This window comes from Plasmodium coatneyi, chromosome 6 (genome assembly GCF_001680005.1).
Source record: "Plasmodium coatneyi strain Hackeri chromosome 6, complete sequence".
Lineage (NCBI taxonomy): Eukaryota > Apicomplexa > Aconoidasida > Haemosporida > Plasmodiidae > Plasmodium > Plasmodium coatneyi.
The window spans coordinates 453,494-470,480 of NC_033561.1; the positions used below are offsets into that span (position 1 = coordinate 453,494).

General features: G+C 43.4%; 5 protein-coding genes across 5 annotated transcripts; 2 read left to right on the top strand and 3 right to left on the bottom strand.

The window, feature by feature from the left end:
- Nucleotides 1-1,859: 1,859 nt before the first annotated feature.
- On the top strand, nt 1,860-3,378 carry PCOAH_00013650 (Ubiquitin-conjugating enzyme; the record flags this gene model as incomplete). Its single annotated transcript, XM_020058174.1, has 5 exons — nt 1,860-1,909; nt 2,031-2,110; nt 2,255-2,422; nt 2,541-2,669; nt 2,870-3,378. The coding sequence occupies 5 exons, from the start codon at nt 1,860-1,862 to the stop codon at nt 3,016-3,018; spliced, it is 576 nt and encodes a 191-aa protein (XP_019913887.1).
- A 638-nt stretch (nt 3,379-4,016) lies between these two features.
- On the bottom strand, nt 4,017-6,766 carry PCOAH_00013660 (Aspartyl protease; the record flags this gene model as incomplete). The annotated part of the gene is made up of 8 exons (XM_020058175.1): nt 4,017-4,843; nt 5,004-5,041; nt 5,179-5,242; nt 5,409-5,488; nt 5,679-5,740; nt 5,906-5,944; nt 6,093-6,154; nt 6,280-6,766. 8 exons carry the CDS (start codon nt 6,764-6,766, stop codon nt 4,242-4,244), a joined length of 1,434 nt encoding a protein of 477 aa, XP_019913790.1.
- A 1,518-nt stretch (nt 6,767-8,284) lies between these two features.
- On the bottom strand, nt 8,285-10,100 carry PCOAH_00013670 (Bromodomain protein; the record flags this gene model as incomplete). Its single annotated transcript, XM_020058176.1, has 3 exons — nt 8,285-8,949; nt 9,163-9,237; nt 9,419-10,100. The coding sequence occupies 3 exons, from the start codon at nt 10,098-10,100 to the stop codon at nt 8,285-8,287; spliced, it is 1,422 nt and encodes a 473-aa protein (XP_019913821.1).
- Nucleotides 10,101-11,570: 1,470 nt separating this feature from the next.
- Nucleotides 11,571-14,267, top strand: PCOAH_00013680 (Myb proto-oncogene protein; the record flags this gene model as incomplete). The annotated part of the gene is made up of 1 exon (XM_020058177.1): nt 11,571-14,267. One exon carries the CDS (start codon nt 11,571-11,573, stop codon nt 14,265-14,267), a length of 2,697 nt encoding a protein of 898 aa, XP_019913865.1.
- Nucleotides 14,268-14,575: 308 nt separating this feature from the next.
- Nucleotides 14,576-16,672, bottom strand: PCOAH_00013690 (Uncharacterized protein; the record flags this gene model as incomplete). Its single annotated transcript, XM_020058178.1, has 1 exon — nt 14,576-16,672. One exon carries the CDS (start codon nt 16,670-16,672, stop codon nt 14,576-14,578), a length of 2,097 nt encoding a protein of 698 aa, XP_019913796.1.
- Nucleotides 16,673-16,987: the final 315 nt, after the last annotated feature.

The window sequence follows — 16,987 nt, forward strand, 5'->3', positions numbered from 1 at the left end:
TAGGACCATTTCGCCAAAGTCCATTTCTCACTTGTTCTTTTGCTCTGTTTATGAATTTAAAAAAAAAAAAAAAAAAAAAAAAAAAAAGTTAATAAATAGCTCACTGGAAGGCGTACGCTTTGAAGGGCTTTTTTTTTTTTTTTTTTTTTTTTTTTTTTTTTTTCCACATGATAAACATACGACAAGTACACATGTGCACATGCGCATACACATACACGCGTTAAAGAGAGTGTACATACGCATTGTGTGTACCTCGCGAATATGTTATAATATGTGTAAACTTACCTTGTGGACATTGCCTCGTACACACCGCCCATATATATATATGTTAATTTAACCCTTATGTGCGTTTCCACCTCGCCATTTCGAAGCAGTGGCATTACTTTATCCGCCCCCTGGCGAATGCAATGACCACCGCTCCTCAGCAGCTCTCCCCTTCACACACACGCACAGCGCCCAGCTAAAACCAGATTGTAAACGAAGCTGTAATGAAGCTGTAATTTTACTTGTTCTTCAAGTTTGCGGGGAAAAAAAAATTACCTGCTTAAGAAGATATACGCTTGTGTGTACTCCAAAAAGTATGCGCTCCAAAAGATACACCATTGTGTGTACTCCGTACTGTAATTTTTTTTTTTTGGTTGACTGGTGTTTATTTTTCCTGGTCATGCGTATACGCCTGTATGTAGCATTACCTGCGTGAGGACAATAGGCATATTATTATCCCATTGCGTCACACCCGTGTCCGATTCGACCATCTCAGGCATACACACAGCACGTACACGCAATCTGTCCAAGGGAACCCAGTTCTCCCTACAGTCCTGTTCACCTAGCCTCGTGCAACTTCTTCGCTTTTTTTTTTTTTTTTTTTCTTCCCTTGCAATCGTCGCTAGTTCCACACCGCACAGGTCTGGCAAGTAAACCTTTTCCAGCGTCACACATTTTTTGTTAAAAAGAATATCAAACGGGAGTGAAGTGACCAGTGTAGGAGCAGCCAAGAGGCAAAGAAGGCAGAGGAAAGAACCAGAAGAGGTGTCAAGTGGAACAAAAACAGGTAAACACGAGAGGAGCACTCAAAGATTAACGTGAGAACCCAAGTAAACACACACGGGTGAAATATATAGGCAACTGTGAAAGAGGAAGGTATGCCTAAATGGTTACACTCAAAAGAACGGAGCGTTTCACAACAAAGTGGCAAGCACACAATATTTAGTGACACCAACTGCACATGCATTTTCATCCCAGCGTTCGTAAAAGCTCACAGCTATATGCATGTGCAGGGAGGGACTATGCCTACATAAAAACATAGCAGTATATGGAGGATCGTTAAGAACGCTGCAACGCACCACCCCTTCATCCATCTCTATACTCAATCAGGCTACACCCCATATTTTCCCCCCCTTTTGTATATTTCTAAATAGAAAAGAACGCGTTGACACGTGAAGGGAAAAAAAAAAAAAAAAAAAAAATGCAAGAAGAAAACAACAAAACAAGAAAACCAGCAAACAATCAAACAAACGAACAATCGAACGAACTGCATTTTTCTCCATCGCCACCGAAGGGGTGTACTTTCAGTACTCCAGTTCGAAGGCACACAATCGTTTTCCATACGTAACGGAAGTAACTAAGGGTCAACCTTTAGTAAACCCCGTGCGGGCATCCCCAGTTGCACAGATTGAAGGACTGATTAAGTCTTGCCGCCCCGCGTCACATACATTCAGTTGGCAACGAGGCAGAGATAAAGACATCCGAAAGGAAAAGGCGCTACCGCAGAGGAAATCTCTCCCCAATACGCCCCCAAAAAAAAGGGAAAAAAAAAAAAAAAAAAAAAAAAAAAGAAACAACAAAACGGCAATTGTACAATGAATCAGCAGACATCTCTGACAAGAAAGCAATGCGATTTTACCAAACTGTAAGTTTCCAAAGAAGTGACGTCGTGCCTACTTACGCTCGTGCGTTCGTGCTTGTATATGTGCACCAATTTGTATATGCAAAACTGTGGCATTTTTCTGTTTACCCCCCTCTCACCGCAGTATTATGGCTGGATACGACTTGGAGCTGAACAATGGCAGCACTCAGGACTTCGACGTTATGTTCCACGGGCCGAACGGGAGTATGCAATGAGTACACGGGACGGTTGTCCATCAGCCGTGTGACCCATATATACACACATATGTATATCCATACGTGTATGTATGTGTGTGTGTCACCCCTCCGTGTACCCATTCATTCCCGCTTCACCCCCCTCTCCAATTAGCCGCTTACGAAGGAGGAATATGGAAAGTTCATGTAACCCTACCAGATGACTACCCCTTTGCTTCTCCATCAATTGGATTTATCAACAAGCTGCTGCACCCAAATGTGGACGAAGCTTCCGGATCGGTGTGTCTGGACGTGATTAACCAGACGTGGACACCCTTATACAGTAAGGAAAGGCGCGCAATACACAGGAGGTTCCCACCGGATATGAGCCTATCTGACGCACATCCCTCCACTGTGATTTTAGTAACCAGCACAACCGTGGCCACCCCCCCCTACCGCAGGCCTCGTGAACGTTTTCGAAGTTTTCCTTCCCCAGTTGCTGACCTACCCAAACCCATCAGATCCCCTGAATAGCGATGCGGCGTCCTTACTCATGAAGGACAAAAATATATACGAAGAGAAGGTGAAAGGTACGTCGGAACAGTTTGCAAGATATTCTGCGTTGTGTTAGGAGTGATCCCCATGTAGGGGTCTCTAACTTAGCTCACCATCGTGCCGGTTTGGGGCTGAGGGAACTGATCCCTTTGTCAGTTCGTAAGTAACCCCCTGGTGGTACCTATTCAAAGCTTCTCAGTACCTGCTCACCGATCCACCCACCGCCACTTCGCAGAATACGTGAAGCTGTACGCAAGCAAAGACCTGTGGGAAAGACAGAAAAAAGAAAAGAGCACGTCCAACATGAATGGCAATATATCGCCAGTGAGCGAGCTTTCCTACGTTGACCAGGAGGTTCAGGACATCGACTTGGACAACCTGTGATGGGGACACGCCCCCCCCATCATTACCACAACGACGATAATTACCATTATTATGATCATTTTTTCCCTCCATTTTTTACACTTCCTGATTTTTTTTTTTTTTTTTTTTTGTGTATTTTATTTGTAAAATATGAATTTTTCAAGGGGCAATTACGAGAACCTCTGGCGTGATGGCCGCATACGTCTTGTACACGCGCCATGTGGAAGTGCACGCCTGTAGGTATACTCACAAATGCACAGACACTATGGTACGCCTACGTTGCACATTCCCGTGTGCAATGAACGCATAACCGTCGCAATGACCACCACCTACCATAGTTATATAAATACATTTTTATACGTATATGTGTGTGTGTGCGTGTGTGCGTGTGTGTGGTCATTTACGCACCCCGTTTTTTTGAAGGGAAAAGAGAGAGATAAGACTGGAGGAGGACCCTTTTTGTGCCCCTCTTGCCACAAATAAATGGCACAAAGGGTTCCTCAGTTTCCAATGGTGCTATGTTTATCTTTATGCGCCCTCCTGGTAGTACACCTCTCCTGAATCCCCTTCACCGCCGTTGAAACGTCACTGTCGTAATCGCCCAATCACGTTCACAATTGACATGCATGAAATTTTTTATTTGTAAATTTTTGCTTATGAGAACGTGACGGAGGAAGACAAGTGTGGAGACTGCAATGAAAGAAAACTTGTTTTTCTCCACTTTCCTTTTTCCTTTTTCCTTTTTCCTTTTTCCTTTTTCCTTTTTTTTTTTTTTTTTTTTTTTTTTTTCCTCCCCCGATGAAGTGCTACACCGGTGTAGCAACCACCGCTCTCCTTTTTAACAATGACAATGTGTGCACTCATTGCAATGTCTATAAACAGTTTCTACAAAACAGTTTCTTCACCCCTTTGTGCAAGGGAAAAAAAAAAAAAAAAATTTTGCCATTGCGTGGTAGCTTACTCCCGGCAAGAACAAGTGCAACGGAAGGTGTGTGAAGAAGGACGCCCCTCTTTTGCAAAAATACGAAGAAGCTGTGAACACTCTATATGCTGCAAGTACCCATTTTGATACATTTTGTAAATTTTAAATTTACCAAGCAGGTAGACAGTTACAATCGATGGAGGAAAATCTTGTGTGGACTACTCCGTTGTAGTTACAAGGAAGAGTTTTCTTTCCTTCCAATGAGGAGATTTTTCCCCTACCTGAGATGTAGGAGTTGCTCTCCAATTTTGAGCATACCCCTTTATGCTGAGAGGGGTCCATTGTAAGTCCCCCTCCGACGTGCACTACCATTGCTCCTCTTTGTTCTTACGTTAAGAAAGGACCTTTTAAAATGGTCTTCCCTTTTTTTGTTCCCTTTTTCCTTCCTACTTCGAACGAAGCCTATTTGTAAATTGTCCTTGTCAAAAATGGTGTAGTAAGATTTAATAAATATCTGTCCCAGTGTCCACCCGTCTATGTGACTTTCCTCCTTCTGTTCGTCTGCCTGAATCCCCAGGACGCATTCTCTGGTCCAGTTTTCCTCATTCAGATACTCAATGACGTAGTCCTCTGGCGACAGAACCAGTTCGATGATGGCCGAACCTTTTATCCCTTCAATTCCCTTGGACTTTATTTGAAATACAATATAAGGAAGTTTGTTTTTATCCTCACAAGAATTTATTTCCAAGTCTTTTAGGTAACTTTGCATTGTTCTCTTCGGGGCATATATAAAGAACGTCCCTGTGTCAACAATGGACTTCTTGCCTCCATCGTGAAAACCTTCGTACTTCACGACAACCTCGTCCTGCTTCCCTTTGACGACCACGTCTGGTGCGTATTCCTTTCTCACTCCCACGATGTCGACTGAGAGGGGGAGAAGCGAAGCGCACATAAGCACGCATTCACACATATGTGGATATCTGCTCTTCATCGTTCCACTTTTTGTCGAGTGAAGGGGATGGAAAAAGAAATATTCGAAAAACTCTCCTGGGAGCCCCTTCACTCGGGTCCCTCCCTTGCGCACTTGTCCAAAAACCCATCTCGGTCGAAACGGGGCTCCACCTATCCCGATTTTAGAGTAAAAATGAAGGGGGGGAAATGACAAATGGGTAAGCAAATAAATAAGCATATGTTGGCACCCCCCAACGATCAACCTCCAAACTGGGCAGGTAGACACGTTTTAAAAGGTTTGCACCCACATAACTTCCTCCTCGGGTGATCTCTTCAACCGGTTGTCCACCCCTCCGAAGGTGATAAATCCCCCTACGGAAAAGAAGGGGCATCAAAGCGGTAATAACTTATAGCCGATACGGATCAGGGGGAAAATGATGCAGATGGGCAGATAAACCATCCTCAGGACGGATCTAGCAGAACCTCCTCTGGTCTAGGTGTGCACCCTAATGGTGACAAGTCAGATGCCTACTCATACCTCTGTCGGATAGGTAGTAGCCAAACTGGTTCTTGTAGCCCATCTCCGTTAAGATGTTTTCATCCTTCAAATGGTCCATGCTGGGAGGAGTTAAGTATGGAGGGGCATCCGTTTATGCGCATGAGTGAGCGCATATGAATGAGTACATATTGGTGTGGGAAGTCCCTCATTCATGATTCCCCCGCGGGGGTGATAAGCGGCAATCCGTGTAGGCACCGAAGGGCCACCAGATCGGCCACCCCCCTGGCGAAGGAAACAAATCCAACTAACAAGGGCTTAATCCCTCGCTGCCTAGAGTCTGCGTTCTCAAATCCGAGACCTAAAATACCATCCTTGTGTGTGAGGGGGTACAATCAGGCAGGTAATACAGAAAGTAAGGGGAGGGAAGAAATATACATAAAGGTAACTGGAGCGAAGTTTGACCCGACATGGAAATGCACTCGGAAGGTATCCCCCCACAAGTGAGAAGGTCAATTCCAATCGCCGTGTAATGTTACCCACTTAAATTCTTCTAAGACGGGTATTTCTATCTTCGTCTGTAAGGTGTATGGTCGGGAAAATTGTATGACCCATTTTTTTTTTTTTTTTTTTTCTCAAAATATATGATTATCCTCAAAATGGCTAGTAGACCACGACGATGAAGCAATCGAGTAGGTCCGCCTTCCTTCTTTTTCCTCAACGTACAGCAAAGGCAATGTTTGTATTCGGAACGGAGAGATTTGCGCCTAACTTTATCGTGTCGTAGCCTGCACAGTTGGCATGACCCATGTGTGGAGATAAACACTACACACAATTCTATGCAAATGGATACATGGTAACATCCATAGGGCAGTCACAACACACTCGAGTAGGCGCAACTCCCTTGGCATACCGTCAAACCCGATGACCTTCCCACTGAGATAGCTAACCTCCAACAAAGTTGGGAGGCCCTCCTTGTTAAATTTATTTTTAAATGATTCGGTGCGCTTATATTTATTGTGCGAATCGGGAAAATTGTCTCCTTTACAATTTTCGAATGGAATCCAAAACTCGGTAGAGCCAGTGTCGAATAAGACATTTATCACATTTTCCGACTTCTCTCCTACCGCCACTTGGCCATAGTATGTTGTCATTTTCTTCGATGGTATATCTTGCTTGATCAGTTTGACTAAAATGGGGTTGTTCTTTTGGTTAATCTTTTCTGGGGGTACATCACTACGCGGGCGATGTGGAGAATCCAACCGCATTTTATCTACCCCGTTGGAAGCGACGTAGAAGCGGCTCCCTCCTCCATTTTTTAAAAGGGGCGACGAAAATGTACTTAACCATATGTTCAAAAGGCACAGGAGGCCAATTCGCGCAACCATGTTGGGCGTCATCTTAAAATTGCTCACAGAAGAGGACGAAACAAACACACACATAAATATATATGTGTGACCTCTGCACAACGACAGTGAAACGGGATAAATCCCCTTCGATACAGAGAACAAACACAAAAAGAAACAGTTTTAAAGCTTTCCTGTTTACTTGCTTAACTGAATGAGAAAAAAGTTCATTCCATTTTATGTCCTATTTGGACTCTCCTTCCATTTCACCTCGTTCTTAAGCGCTGTCCACCCGCAGACCCTCCATCGCCCCTTTTTCCATTTTCCAATTTGCGCATTTTTTATTTTCGCTGAATAATTTTTAATGTCTTTACACTTGAAAAAAAGTGTGCATTCTGCCAGAACCGTAAGGGGAAGAAGTGGGCCAAAGGTAACATCACCATGCTAGACACACACAAAAAAAAAAATAAAAAAACTCCTGTTTGCATAGGTGTGATCGAAAAGAACGACATCAAATTACGTTTCCCTCATGTATACGACATGGTTAAATTTTATGTTCCCCCTGTGGAGTTGTAAGCTTGGAAAGGATGTTGCGTCCAGGCGAAATGGAAAAGTGAAGCGCTCAACGGGAGGCAAAATGTATGCAACGTGCGGGGAAAGGGGAAATGCAAAAATGCTGGGAAAAAGGAAAATTCCTCGCATTTATTCTTTTCCTGCCCCCTGTCACAGGAGCCTTTTTACCCTTTTGCTCATTTTCACTTTTATTAAAAGGGCCAAAAAAAGATGTGTTCAAAAATTGCCTTCAAAAAATGTTTTAAAAAAATGCCGATAAAGCCGCATGAAAATGGTATCCACCTTAAGTTGAATCAGAATACACATGGAAGGTGACAATAAAAACAAAAAATGTTGTACGCCCATATGCAGGCATACTTACGTGCACATGGTGTTAAAATGGGAAGAAAAAAAAAAAAAAAAAAAAGAGTATATATGCCTACAGGCATATTTTATTAAAAATCTTCGTAACGTAATATGTAAATGAAACAATTTAATTTAGTTTGTTCTTAAGAAAGACACAAATGTGGTGGAGAATTGAATTTTTCTTCTTTTTTTTTCCTTTTCTTTTGTGCACATTTCCATCCATGCGATTACATCTTGAAAAATTCACAAATAAGCGTGGAAAACCGATGGGGTGACGAAGAACGCACACGGCAGGGAGGGGGCTCCACGACGTGACAGGGGAACGAAGAGGTGAGTAAACGATTGGGTCGCTGCAGGCATGCAATATAACAAGAGGTGTAAGAAGCGATACAATAAAAAACTGAATTAGTGATTAAATGGGCAACCGAATTGGTGGCAACATGAACAACACATTCGCAGTGCAGTGCATAACCGAGTCGGACATGTGCGATGAATAAGTTTTAGCACAATTATCATTTGGCACAGGCCTTCCACCCCGCTCACACGGAAAGGTTCTACCTCTTCCTTTTTTGCCATGCCGCCTCACCCTCTGTTGAAAAGGAATCATTTGACAGGTGGGTAGGTAAGGAAGATGCCTGTTTGTAGACCCCCCCGTCAAGCGGCCGGTGCGACTGCCTGCTGCTCCTTATTCTCTTCCACCGGCTGTTCTTCCTTAACCATCTGTTCGTGCTCAGCATTCCACTTGAGATTTTCATCTTCCACCTTTTGCAAGCGCTCGTTTATTGTGTTGGCCTTGGTCACGAAGTTGTTGTACCCTGTCACAATTAGCTGGTTGTTAAAATAAGCTTCGATGTTCTTTCCCGTAATGGCAACAAGAGACCCCGACGTGTTATACAAACTACAATTATCGAAAATTAGTTGGACATCTTTAATAAATTCAGTCGGCAATCCATATTGCCCTTTTTTCAATTTAGTTTTTATACAATTAAATGACATGGGATTTTTTATAACGTCGTAGTAATCTGGACAGTTTTGTTTTTTTGCATCTACTAGCTTTTCGAAGATATGTCCCCCTTCGTACTTGCTTAGGCTCTGAATTATTTGGTTCGCTAAAAGGTACCACTGTTTGTTGAAGGCATCATTGGAGTGGTTCACTTCTACGTTTGGTGTGATGGTCATGTTCCTTGGCCATAAGGCTATGTCAGGGAACTTCCTTTCAAATTCTTTTAACTTTATCAAAGGCGCATCCACCCACAGTTGCGGGTCTTCTTCCTCCAGAGGCCTGTACTGCAGCTTGTACTTCTTTCGCAGGGCATTAACTGTTAAGCGGGGGGAAGACAAATTAACGAACGGATAAATGCAAATGTGCGGAAAGAAAAAGTGGGGGAATATCGCTAGGGTGAACCTAGAAAATTCACCCAGATGGCACTTCTCTGCTCAGGATGGTACACCCCCTCTTCGGTCGAACAAATAGCACACTGTGCATATAATAAAAGGGAGGCGCAATTTTTGGCGTTCATAAAATTTTTTACCGTTACTGTTGGGATCCCCCGGGGTGCTGGCAATTGCGTTGACTTCACTTTTCACATTCCCTCCTTGGGCACCCGCTGCGTTTTTTTTGAAGGAAAAAAGGGGAAGCGGGGAATGAAATAACATGTGCATCCATTTAAAATACAAGATGTGTCAGACGCACTTTGCAAGTAAGCATGCATCCAAGCACCAGGTGGTGGACACACAAAGGCAGCATCACACCAACGGCTGTGCTACCACTCCCCCTCCTGCACGTACCTGTGGTGGCCGCCTCCGTAGAAGGCTTCGTCACTGTCTTGGTATTCTTGAGCAAGTTTATTATGTTGTTGTGCCCATTCCCCTTGGCGAACGTCAAAGCAGTTCGCCTCTGGGCGTCCTTTATGTTGGGGTTAACCCCGTTTTCCAATAGACACTTCACCGTGTCGTATCTCCCATCCCTACAAGCATAAAACAAACAAGTCTGTTTATTCAAATCGAGTAAGTTAGGGTTGGCCCCTTTCTTTATTAAAGCTTCCACACATTCAGTCTTCCCTTCTCTTGAAGCATAAAATAGGCAAGTTTGTCCAAAATTATCGGCGTCATTTGGGTTACAACCCTTTTCAACTAAGTAGGTACATAAATTGGTATGTCCTTCTCTGGCAGCATAAAACAAGCAAGTCTGTTTCATTAAATCTTTTGACGTAGGATTGCAGATGGCAAATCTTTCAATCAGTAACTTACATAAGTCTACCGACTCTTCATCATTTTTCCTGGCAGTTACGTAAAACAAAGGAGTGGAATGTGTCTGCTTATCTACTATTTCTATCTTGCTGCTATATTCTCCCTTGTCATTGACTTCATACTCCTTGTAGTTTTCCTCAAGAAATTTGATTACATTTTCAAGGGTGTCTTCTCTTATGGATTTTATTAGGGGTAGCGTGTTAAAGTCTTCCAGTACCATTTGTTACTAGTCTGTGTGATGTGTTGGCGTGTAGTCCCCGTGGTGGGAATCGTTCGGGGGTGATCCGCCTAAAATACGCAATCTACTAAATTTTCTCGTTATCGGAGTAACCGATATGATGGAAATGGTCTAACAAGGATGCCCCTGGTGTGCCGGCGAAGTTACCTGAGCATGTTCTTCTCCCGCTTCCTTAAACGTTACGTGCAACGTAATCAAATGGTTTGTGTGTTACTGACGTGGTGGCTGCAAATGATGACCAGGGAATATACGAAAGTACAATCGAAGGGGGGAACAAAAATATGCTTGCACGGAAAAGTAGGCAATTTGCTGGAAAAACGTAAAAAAAGGAAGAACAAAAGGAGCAAAAGAAAAGGCGTAAAAACAAACAGAGGGAAAAAAAAGGGGGGAGGAGAAAAAGTCAAATAAGAAAGGCTTCTCTACCTCGCAACAAATTATTTCATTTTTTAAAAAATTGAAAAGCATTTTTTTTACATAAAATTGCGAAATTGGCAAATTGAAAAAAAAAAAAAAAAAAAAAAGTCACCTCACTGGGACTTCGCCGGAATTGGAACAGGGAATAAATAAAATGGCATTTTACGCACATAGCAAATTGCAGTTATTTTGTATACCTTATAAATATATGCCCTCTTACAATTGTATGCACGTTGCTGGAATGGGCTTAGGCCCCTCGTAACAGCTTCCGACAGGCGCAATACTCTCGACGTACTACACGCATGCGCACGTGCTTCCACGGTATACGTATGCTTTTATTCACTTATTTTTAACTGCCCCCTGGAGGAAGGCTTCCCCGCGTTAATTTCTCCGCTCTGCCTCCACTTCTGATGAAAAGTTTTTCTACAAATTTTTAAGCATAGGCAGGTACGCGAAGGTACCTACGAAATGAGTAACGTAACATTTGCATGCCACGTGCATTTTGTGTCGTCGCTGTAACCTCGCCGTTGCGCCATACCACTTTTCCCAGAGGAAGTAACATTCCATTCGTCTGTATGAAGAATCCTGCAGACGTATCCCACATTCGCAGTTGACGAATTTTCCGCAGGACCAGGAAACAACATAAAAGTTGGCCATATTTCCAAAGCGGAAATACTTATAGCCGTGAGAGAAAGTGCCCCCCAAGGGAAAAGCTCCCACTTGGCAACAGAACGGAGAAACCCGTCAGCCAAAGTTTGGACCCCCCTCGATTGGATCAGAAAATTGTTCCCGCTGCCAACTTTGATGAGGCTACTAATGTGGGAGGAAGCATGAGACATTGGAAAGTACTTTAATGTAAGGGGTTCTCTCCTTTTTGTTTTTTCTTTTTCCTTCCGCACGGCATTGCATATGGATGCATGTCCATGTAGTATACCCCCTTTTTTGCGAACCACCTCTGATTTCGTGCCCAACGCGGAAGAATACCTGTAAATATCTCCCCAGAGGAACATCCCCTGTTGAGTCATTTTCTAACGCACCATGAGGATCCAAATCAAGGGAGGAATATGGAAGAACTGCGAAGATGAGGTGCTGAAGGCGGCCGTGATGAAGTACGGCCTGAACAACTGGTCCAGAGTTGCGTCCCTTCTGGTGAGGAAGTCAGCCAAACAGTGCAAGGCCAGGTGGTATGAGTGGCTAGACCCATCAGTGAAAAAAACGGAATGGAGTAAAGAGGAAGAGGAGAAACTTCTACACCTGGCAAAGTTATTCCCAACACAATGGAGAACAATTGCACCCATAGTTGGAAGAACAGCCAAGCAATGTTTAGATCATTATGAATACCTGCTGGATGAAGCAGAAGGGAAGGTGTACGACAAGAACAAAAATCCGAGACATTTACGACCAGGGGAAATAGATCCTGCACCGGAGACCAAACCTGCAAAGGCTGACCCGGTCGATATGGATGAAGACGAAAAAGAAATGTTAGCAGAAGCGAAAGCAAGGCTTGCAAATACCAAGGGGAAGAAGGCAAAGAGAAAGGCCAGAGAAAAGCAGTTAGAACAAGCTAGACGGTTGGCATTGTTGCAAAAAAAAAGGGAATTAAAAGCCGCAGGGATTGTTTCTACCACGACGGGTTACAAAAAAAATGATAAACACAGAATAGATCATGTGAAGGAGATTCTATTCGAAAGGAAGCCGGCCAAGGGATTCTTCGACGTGAGTGAAGAACAGTCACTTACCCATTTCGATGAAAAAAAAGAGAAAAAATTTAAAAGCATAAAATCGATGGACGTGGATAATATAAATGACGTAGCAGTTGGTCCATACGATCACGATGAGGCAGATGCTTCGGGGAAAAAAGCATCGTCCAAGGGGAAGCGAAATAATGAGGAGAAGGATCTCCTTTTAGCCATCGAAAATTACGACAAGCAGTACAACGAATTGAGTCACCTGAGAAAAAGGGTCCGACTGAATCTGCCGGAACCAATTTTAAACGAAAATGAATTGGAAGAAATAATTCAAATAAATAAAGAAGCTAGCTCGTTCAATAAAATTATAGAAGAACAAAATGAAAAGAACAATCAAAACGGACTAGCCATTAGTAACATTCTGCCAAGTGTGACCAGCTCCCCTTTTATGTTAAACGAGAGGGACAAATTTTCCTCCATCGGGACGAACTTTTATAGCAAGTCCATTGCCTTTTCAAGCAAACTAGATTTTGGCATACGGCAAGCTGCACAGAGTATTATATCCAGAAATGTGAACGAACCTATCATTGGGATGGGGGAGTCATCCATACGGATGGAACAGACGAAGCAGCAGCAACGGGGGGAGGGTCAAGAGGACCTGCGCCACGACAACAGGAATGACGATGAAGAAGAAGAGGAGTACTCCCCGATGCTTCACGATGAACCGGAAAATATTGCCCAAAATGTACAAGCAGTGAGAGAAGAAATAGAAAGTGCAAAAAAATTGAACCAAAATGAAGCCACCACCAGGGGGAGAAACCACCTAAAGGATAAAATTATAAATGACATTAGGAGCTACCAAAAAAATACCAGTCTGTATGCCCACTCGTTAATATCCTACAAAATTGGAAAAAATGAAAATTCCGTTTTGGACAGGAATACTCTGCTGAGCGAATTGTACGATGAGGATTACGAAGAAAAAATAGACAGAGCTAAATTGCTCATAAAATCCTCCCTAGCACATTTGCCAAAGGAATCCAACGTGATCGAGTTACAAATTCCCGACGAATTGAATGAAGAGGAGTCGCAAATAAATTATGAAAACCCTCAGGTAGAAAAAGACATGCAAGATATCGAGAAGGAAAAAAAAATGGAGCAACTTAAGAAGGAACAGGAAAGGTTTAATAGTCAGAATAAAGTTATTAGGTGGAATTTACCAAGGCCTTATTTCCTTCCCCAAATGAACCTAACCCCATCCGTACCGATGCCTAGCACTCCAGAGGACGCCACGTCCAAGGAGGTGGAAAATGCAGTACTTAACGAAATGCTCCTTTTAATAAAAAATGATATGTTTAATTACCCAATGAAAAATGGTACGCCCATTCAGAAAAGGGTCCCCCTGGATAATGTAGACAAGACGTACTTGAGGATGGCCCTCCAGTTTGTCCAAGAAGAGTTGCAGAATATTACGCCCCAGGAGGGCGAAGTGGGAAACCCTGACGGGGAACAGGCAAATGGGATGAAACCCTCCAACGAAGGGAACCCCTCCGATGAAGCCACCACGTTGCCAATCGGCCAACCACATAACGTAGAAATGTGGAACAAAATAAACGAGCAAGTCCTTTTCTGCCCCGCGAAAAAAGCCTACACGTTTATCGACCGCATGAGCGAAAGAGATATCAAGGAGAGTTACAAACACACATGTGAAAAGCTCAACAACTTTATTCACAAAAATGTAGAGCTCTATAAAAAAACAGAAAACAAATACGACATATACACAAAGGGATATGAGCTGAAAATTAAGGGTTACAAAAAATCCTTCGATTCACAATTCAACACGTATATAAATTATTCGAATGAGATGGACGCGCTGAACGCTCTGCATGAGCGGGAAAAAGCACATGCCCGTCAGCGCATTCAGCAAGAACGCGAAGAAAACAAAAAGGAAATTGAGTATCACAAGTCGCTCCAGCGGTTGTACGTTGAGCTGCTTGAGGATAACAAGCGTTTGCGGGAGGGCGACCCTAGACCGGTCTCCGTCACGTAGGCGGGGAAAAGAGTGGCTCCCATTGGGACAGATCATTCAGCAGAGGTGAACCCTAAAGCGGACCAAACTGCAATGGCTCCTCCCAGCCAACCGCTACTTCCCTTTTTTTTTTTTTTGTACAATTTGACTTTCTTAACAAACCGCACGTGCGGATGCCCCGTCGAAGCACCACACTTACTGAGCAGGCGAACTACCCACCTGCGTAAAAACGTAACTGTGTAAACGGTGTAGATAATTCGAACCGGGGAGTTGCCATGTCGGGTGGAAACAGGTATGGGGTTTGCACCACGCAGTTATACTTGTACGCCTTATCTGGCACCCTTCCTCCCCGAGCGCATAAACCCGCAGACGCAGTTCTTAACCCCGCACTGGGGGCATTTGGGTTTTTTCAGAAGCTCCGAGTATTCTTGTTCCTCACCAGAGGAGTAGTCAATTATGGCACGCGGCTGCGTATATTTGTAGACATTCATAAAATAGTCATCCCCTTGTTTGCTCTGTTCTCTTTTTCGTAAATTTTCGACAATATCTTCCTCTTCATACTCATTACCCTTGTTGGTTTGGCTGCTTGATAAGTTCTTCTCACTAGGCTTATCATCTACTATGTATTTAGAGTACATACCAACTTGCCTCTTCTTCTCATATGCATTCGCTGTGAAGGAGCTAAGTTTGGGGTTCATTTTAACCTTCTTATTCATCACGTCCTTCCTTATAAGAACATTTCCAGCGTCAGTTATTTTTATTTCCTTTGGCAGATTATCCAGGTTATATATGTGTTCAGAGTTGGTGTAAAAGGAGGTACTTTCCTGTTGTTTTCGTTTTACGCCTTTGTATAGGTACTCAAGGACGCCTCCTTTTTTTTTCCTTCCCATGGGCGTTTCCCCACTGCGCTGATCAGCACCCATGTGTTGGTCGCCATCGCTGTCATCATAATATACGATGCAGTTCCCATCCGTGGTGCCCAGAAAGAGCTGATTTATGTGGTCATTAAAATGCGTGCATATGATACCTGCCTCTTCGTATTGCCTTTCGTACACCAAACTGAAAACCTCCCCGTACGTGTCGTAAATCTTTAGTGCACCTTTTATAAACTTTTCCGTTTTGTTCGAAGCAGCCACTTCGTTTAGGAACTGCTCCATGTCTTCATCCCCCTGGTAGACCTTCACATAATTATTGGCATATGAGTCGGCTCCCTTCCTTTTCAGTTCCTGGGTTGTGTAATTTTTTCCATAGGAACCACTAACCCCTTGGTCTGCTGTAGCACCCTCATTTAGAGGTACCTCATTTATTATTACTTCTTTCCTTTCCTGTGTGCCCAGCACGAGGTACCGCTCATCACCGCCCCACAAAGACATGTTGCTGTTTTTAAAAATGGTCGGAATGCATTGAATAGTTTTAACACACCTTTGTAGATTCCTCCTATCCCAATACTTAACGGTGTTATCCAAACTCCTGGTAAAAAAAAAGTGATCCCGTTTTTTGCACGTCAAAATGTCTACAACGGCGTCCGAATGGGAAACATCCCTATGAATGTATTGCTTAGGTTTTGGGCTATACATATAATCGTTGGATATTTTATTTCTCACTTCTATCTGTCCGTTTTCACACCCCAGGATGATGGAGTTTCCATCCCGGACGAACTGACAACAGAGGACATTATTTTGCACCATGTTCTTTTCATTCAGCACTTTTAAACATTGGTGGTGTACTAATTCTTTATCGATCCCGTAACAATTATTTTTCTCTAAGTTCCAAATTCTAACGGTACTATCGAGGCTTGCACTTACGAAGATATTTTCGTTACATGGATGGAACCGACAACAGTTAACACTTCTCGTGTGTCCCTTAGTTTTATTAACATCGGTAATATACATGTCCCCCCTGATAGTATTTTTCACTACCTTCCCTGTACGGTCATATACATATGATTTATTTCCATTCGCCACCAAGATTAGGTTACTAGTTGCATCTACTGACTGAATGATGGACCCTTCTGCTAGGCTTATAAGTTTGGAACAGCTCTTTTCCTCCTTGTTCATACTTTGAAATTCATATATGCGGATGCAGTTATCGTTGCCGGTTAGGATGAGGCTACTTCCCTTTCGTACTGTCTTCAGTCCGCTTATATTTTTCTTGTGCACATGCAGCACCTCTTCCTTCATTTTAGCAAATGAGGGTTCTTCCTTCTCTGGTTGCAGACTACTCGCGCTTGGGCTTTCGCTGCGCTTTCCCCTTTTTTCATCGCTTCCTTCGTCGCTACCAACGTTGCTCCCTTCTGAGAACTCATTGCATTCGTCCGACTCGGAAAATTCCTCTGGGTATTCATCGTCCCCCACAACGTCATCGCTTTGGTTGCCCAAGTCAAGTGACTTTCCGCTTGGATTTTTCCCTGCGTCGTTTTCCTTCATTCTGGGCAGTTCTTCTTCAAGGGGTGGTTCCCGCTTTCTTCTCAGTTAGAGTTTCAGGGATCCACCCTTCCCGCAGCGCCGCGTTAAATGTCGAGCTCTGTCGCGGGTACTTTGTTGCTCTTTTTTTTTTAAATTATTTTGTTGGTCTGAAAAAGGACAGTCAAGGGGGCCTCTCGAGGCAAATCGCGTGCTCCTTTGCTACATTGCCATTTTATTTTTTTTTTCCACTCGGAGCTTATTCGCTTTGTTCCATTCGCCACCGTCGCGTCCCTTTACTAAAATTTGCCTTTCGTGCGTTCAATTTTTCCCCCCTTT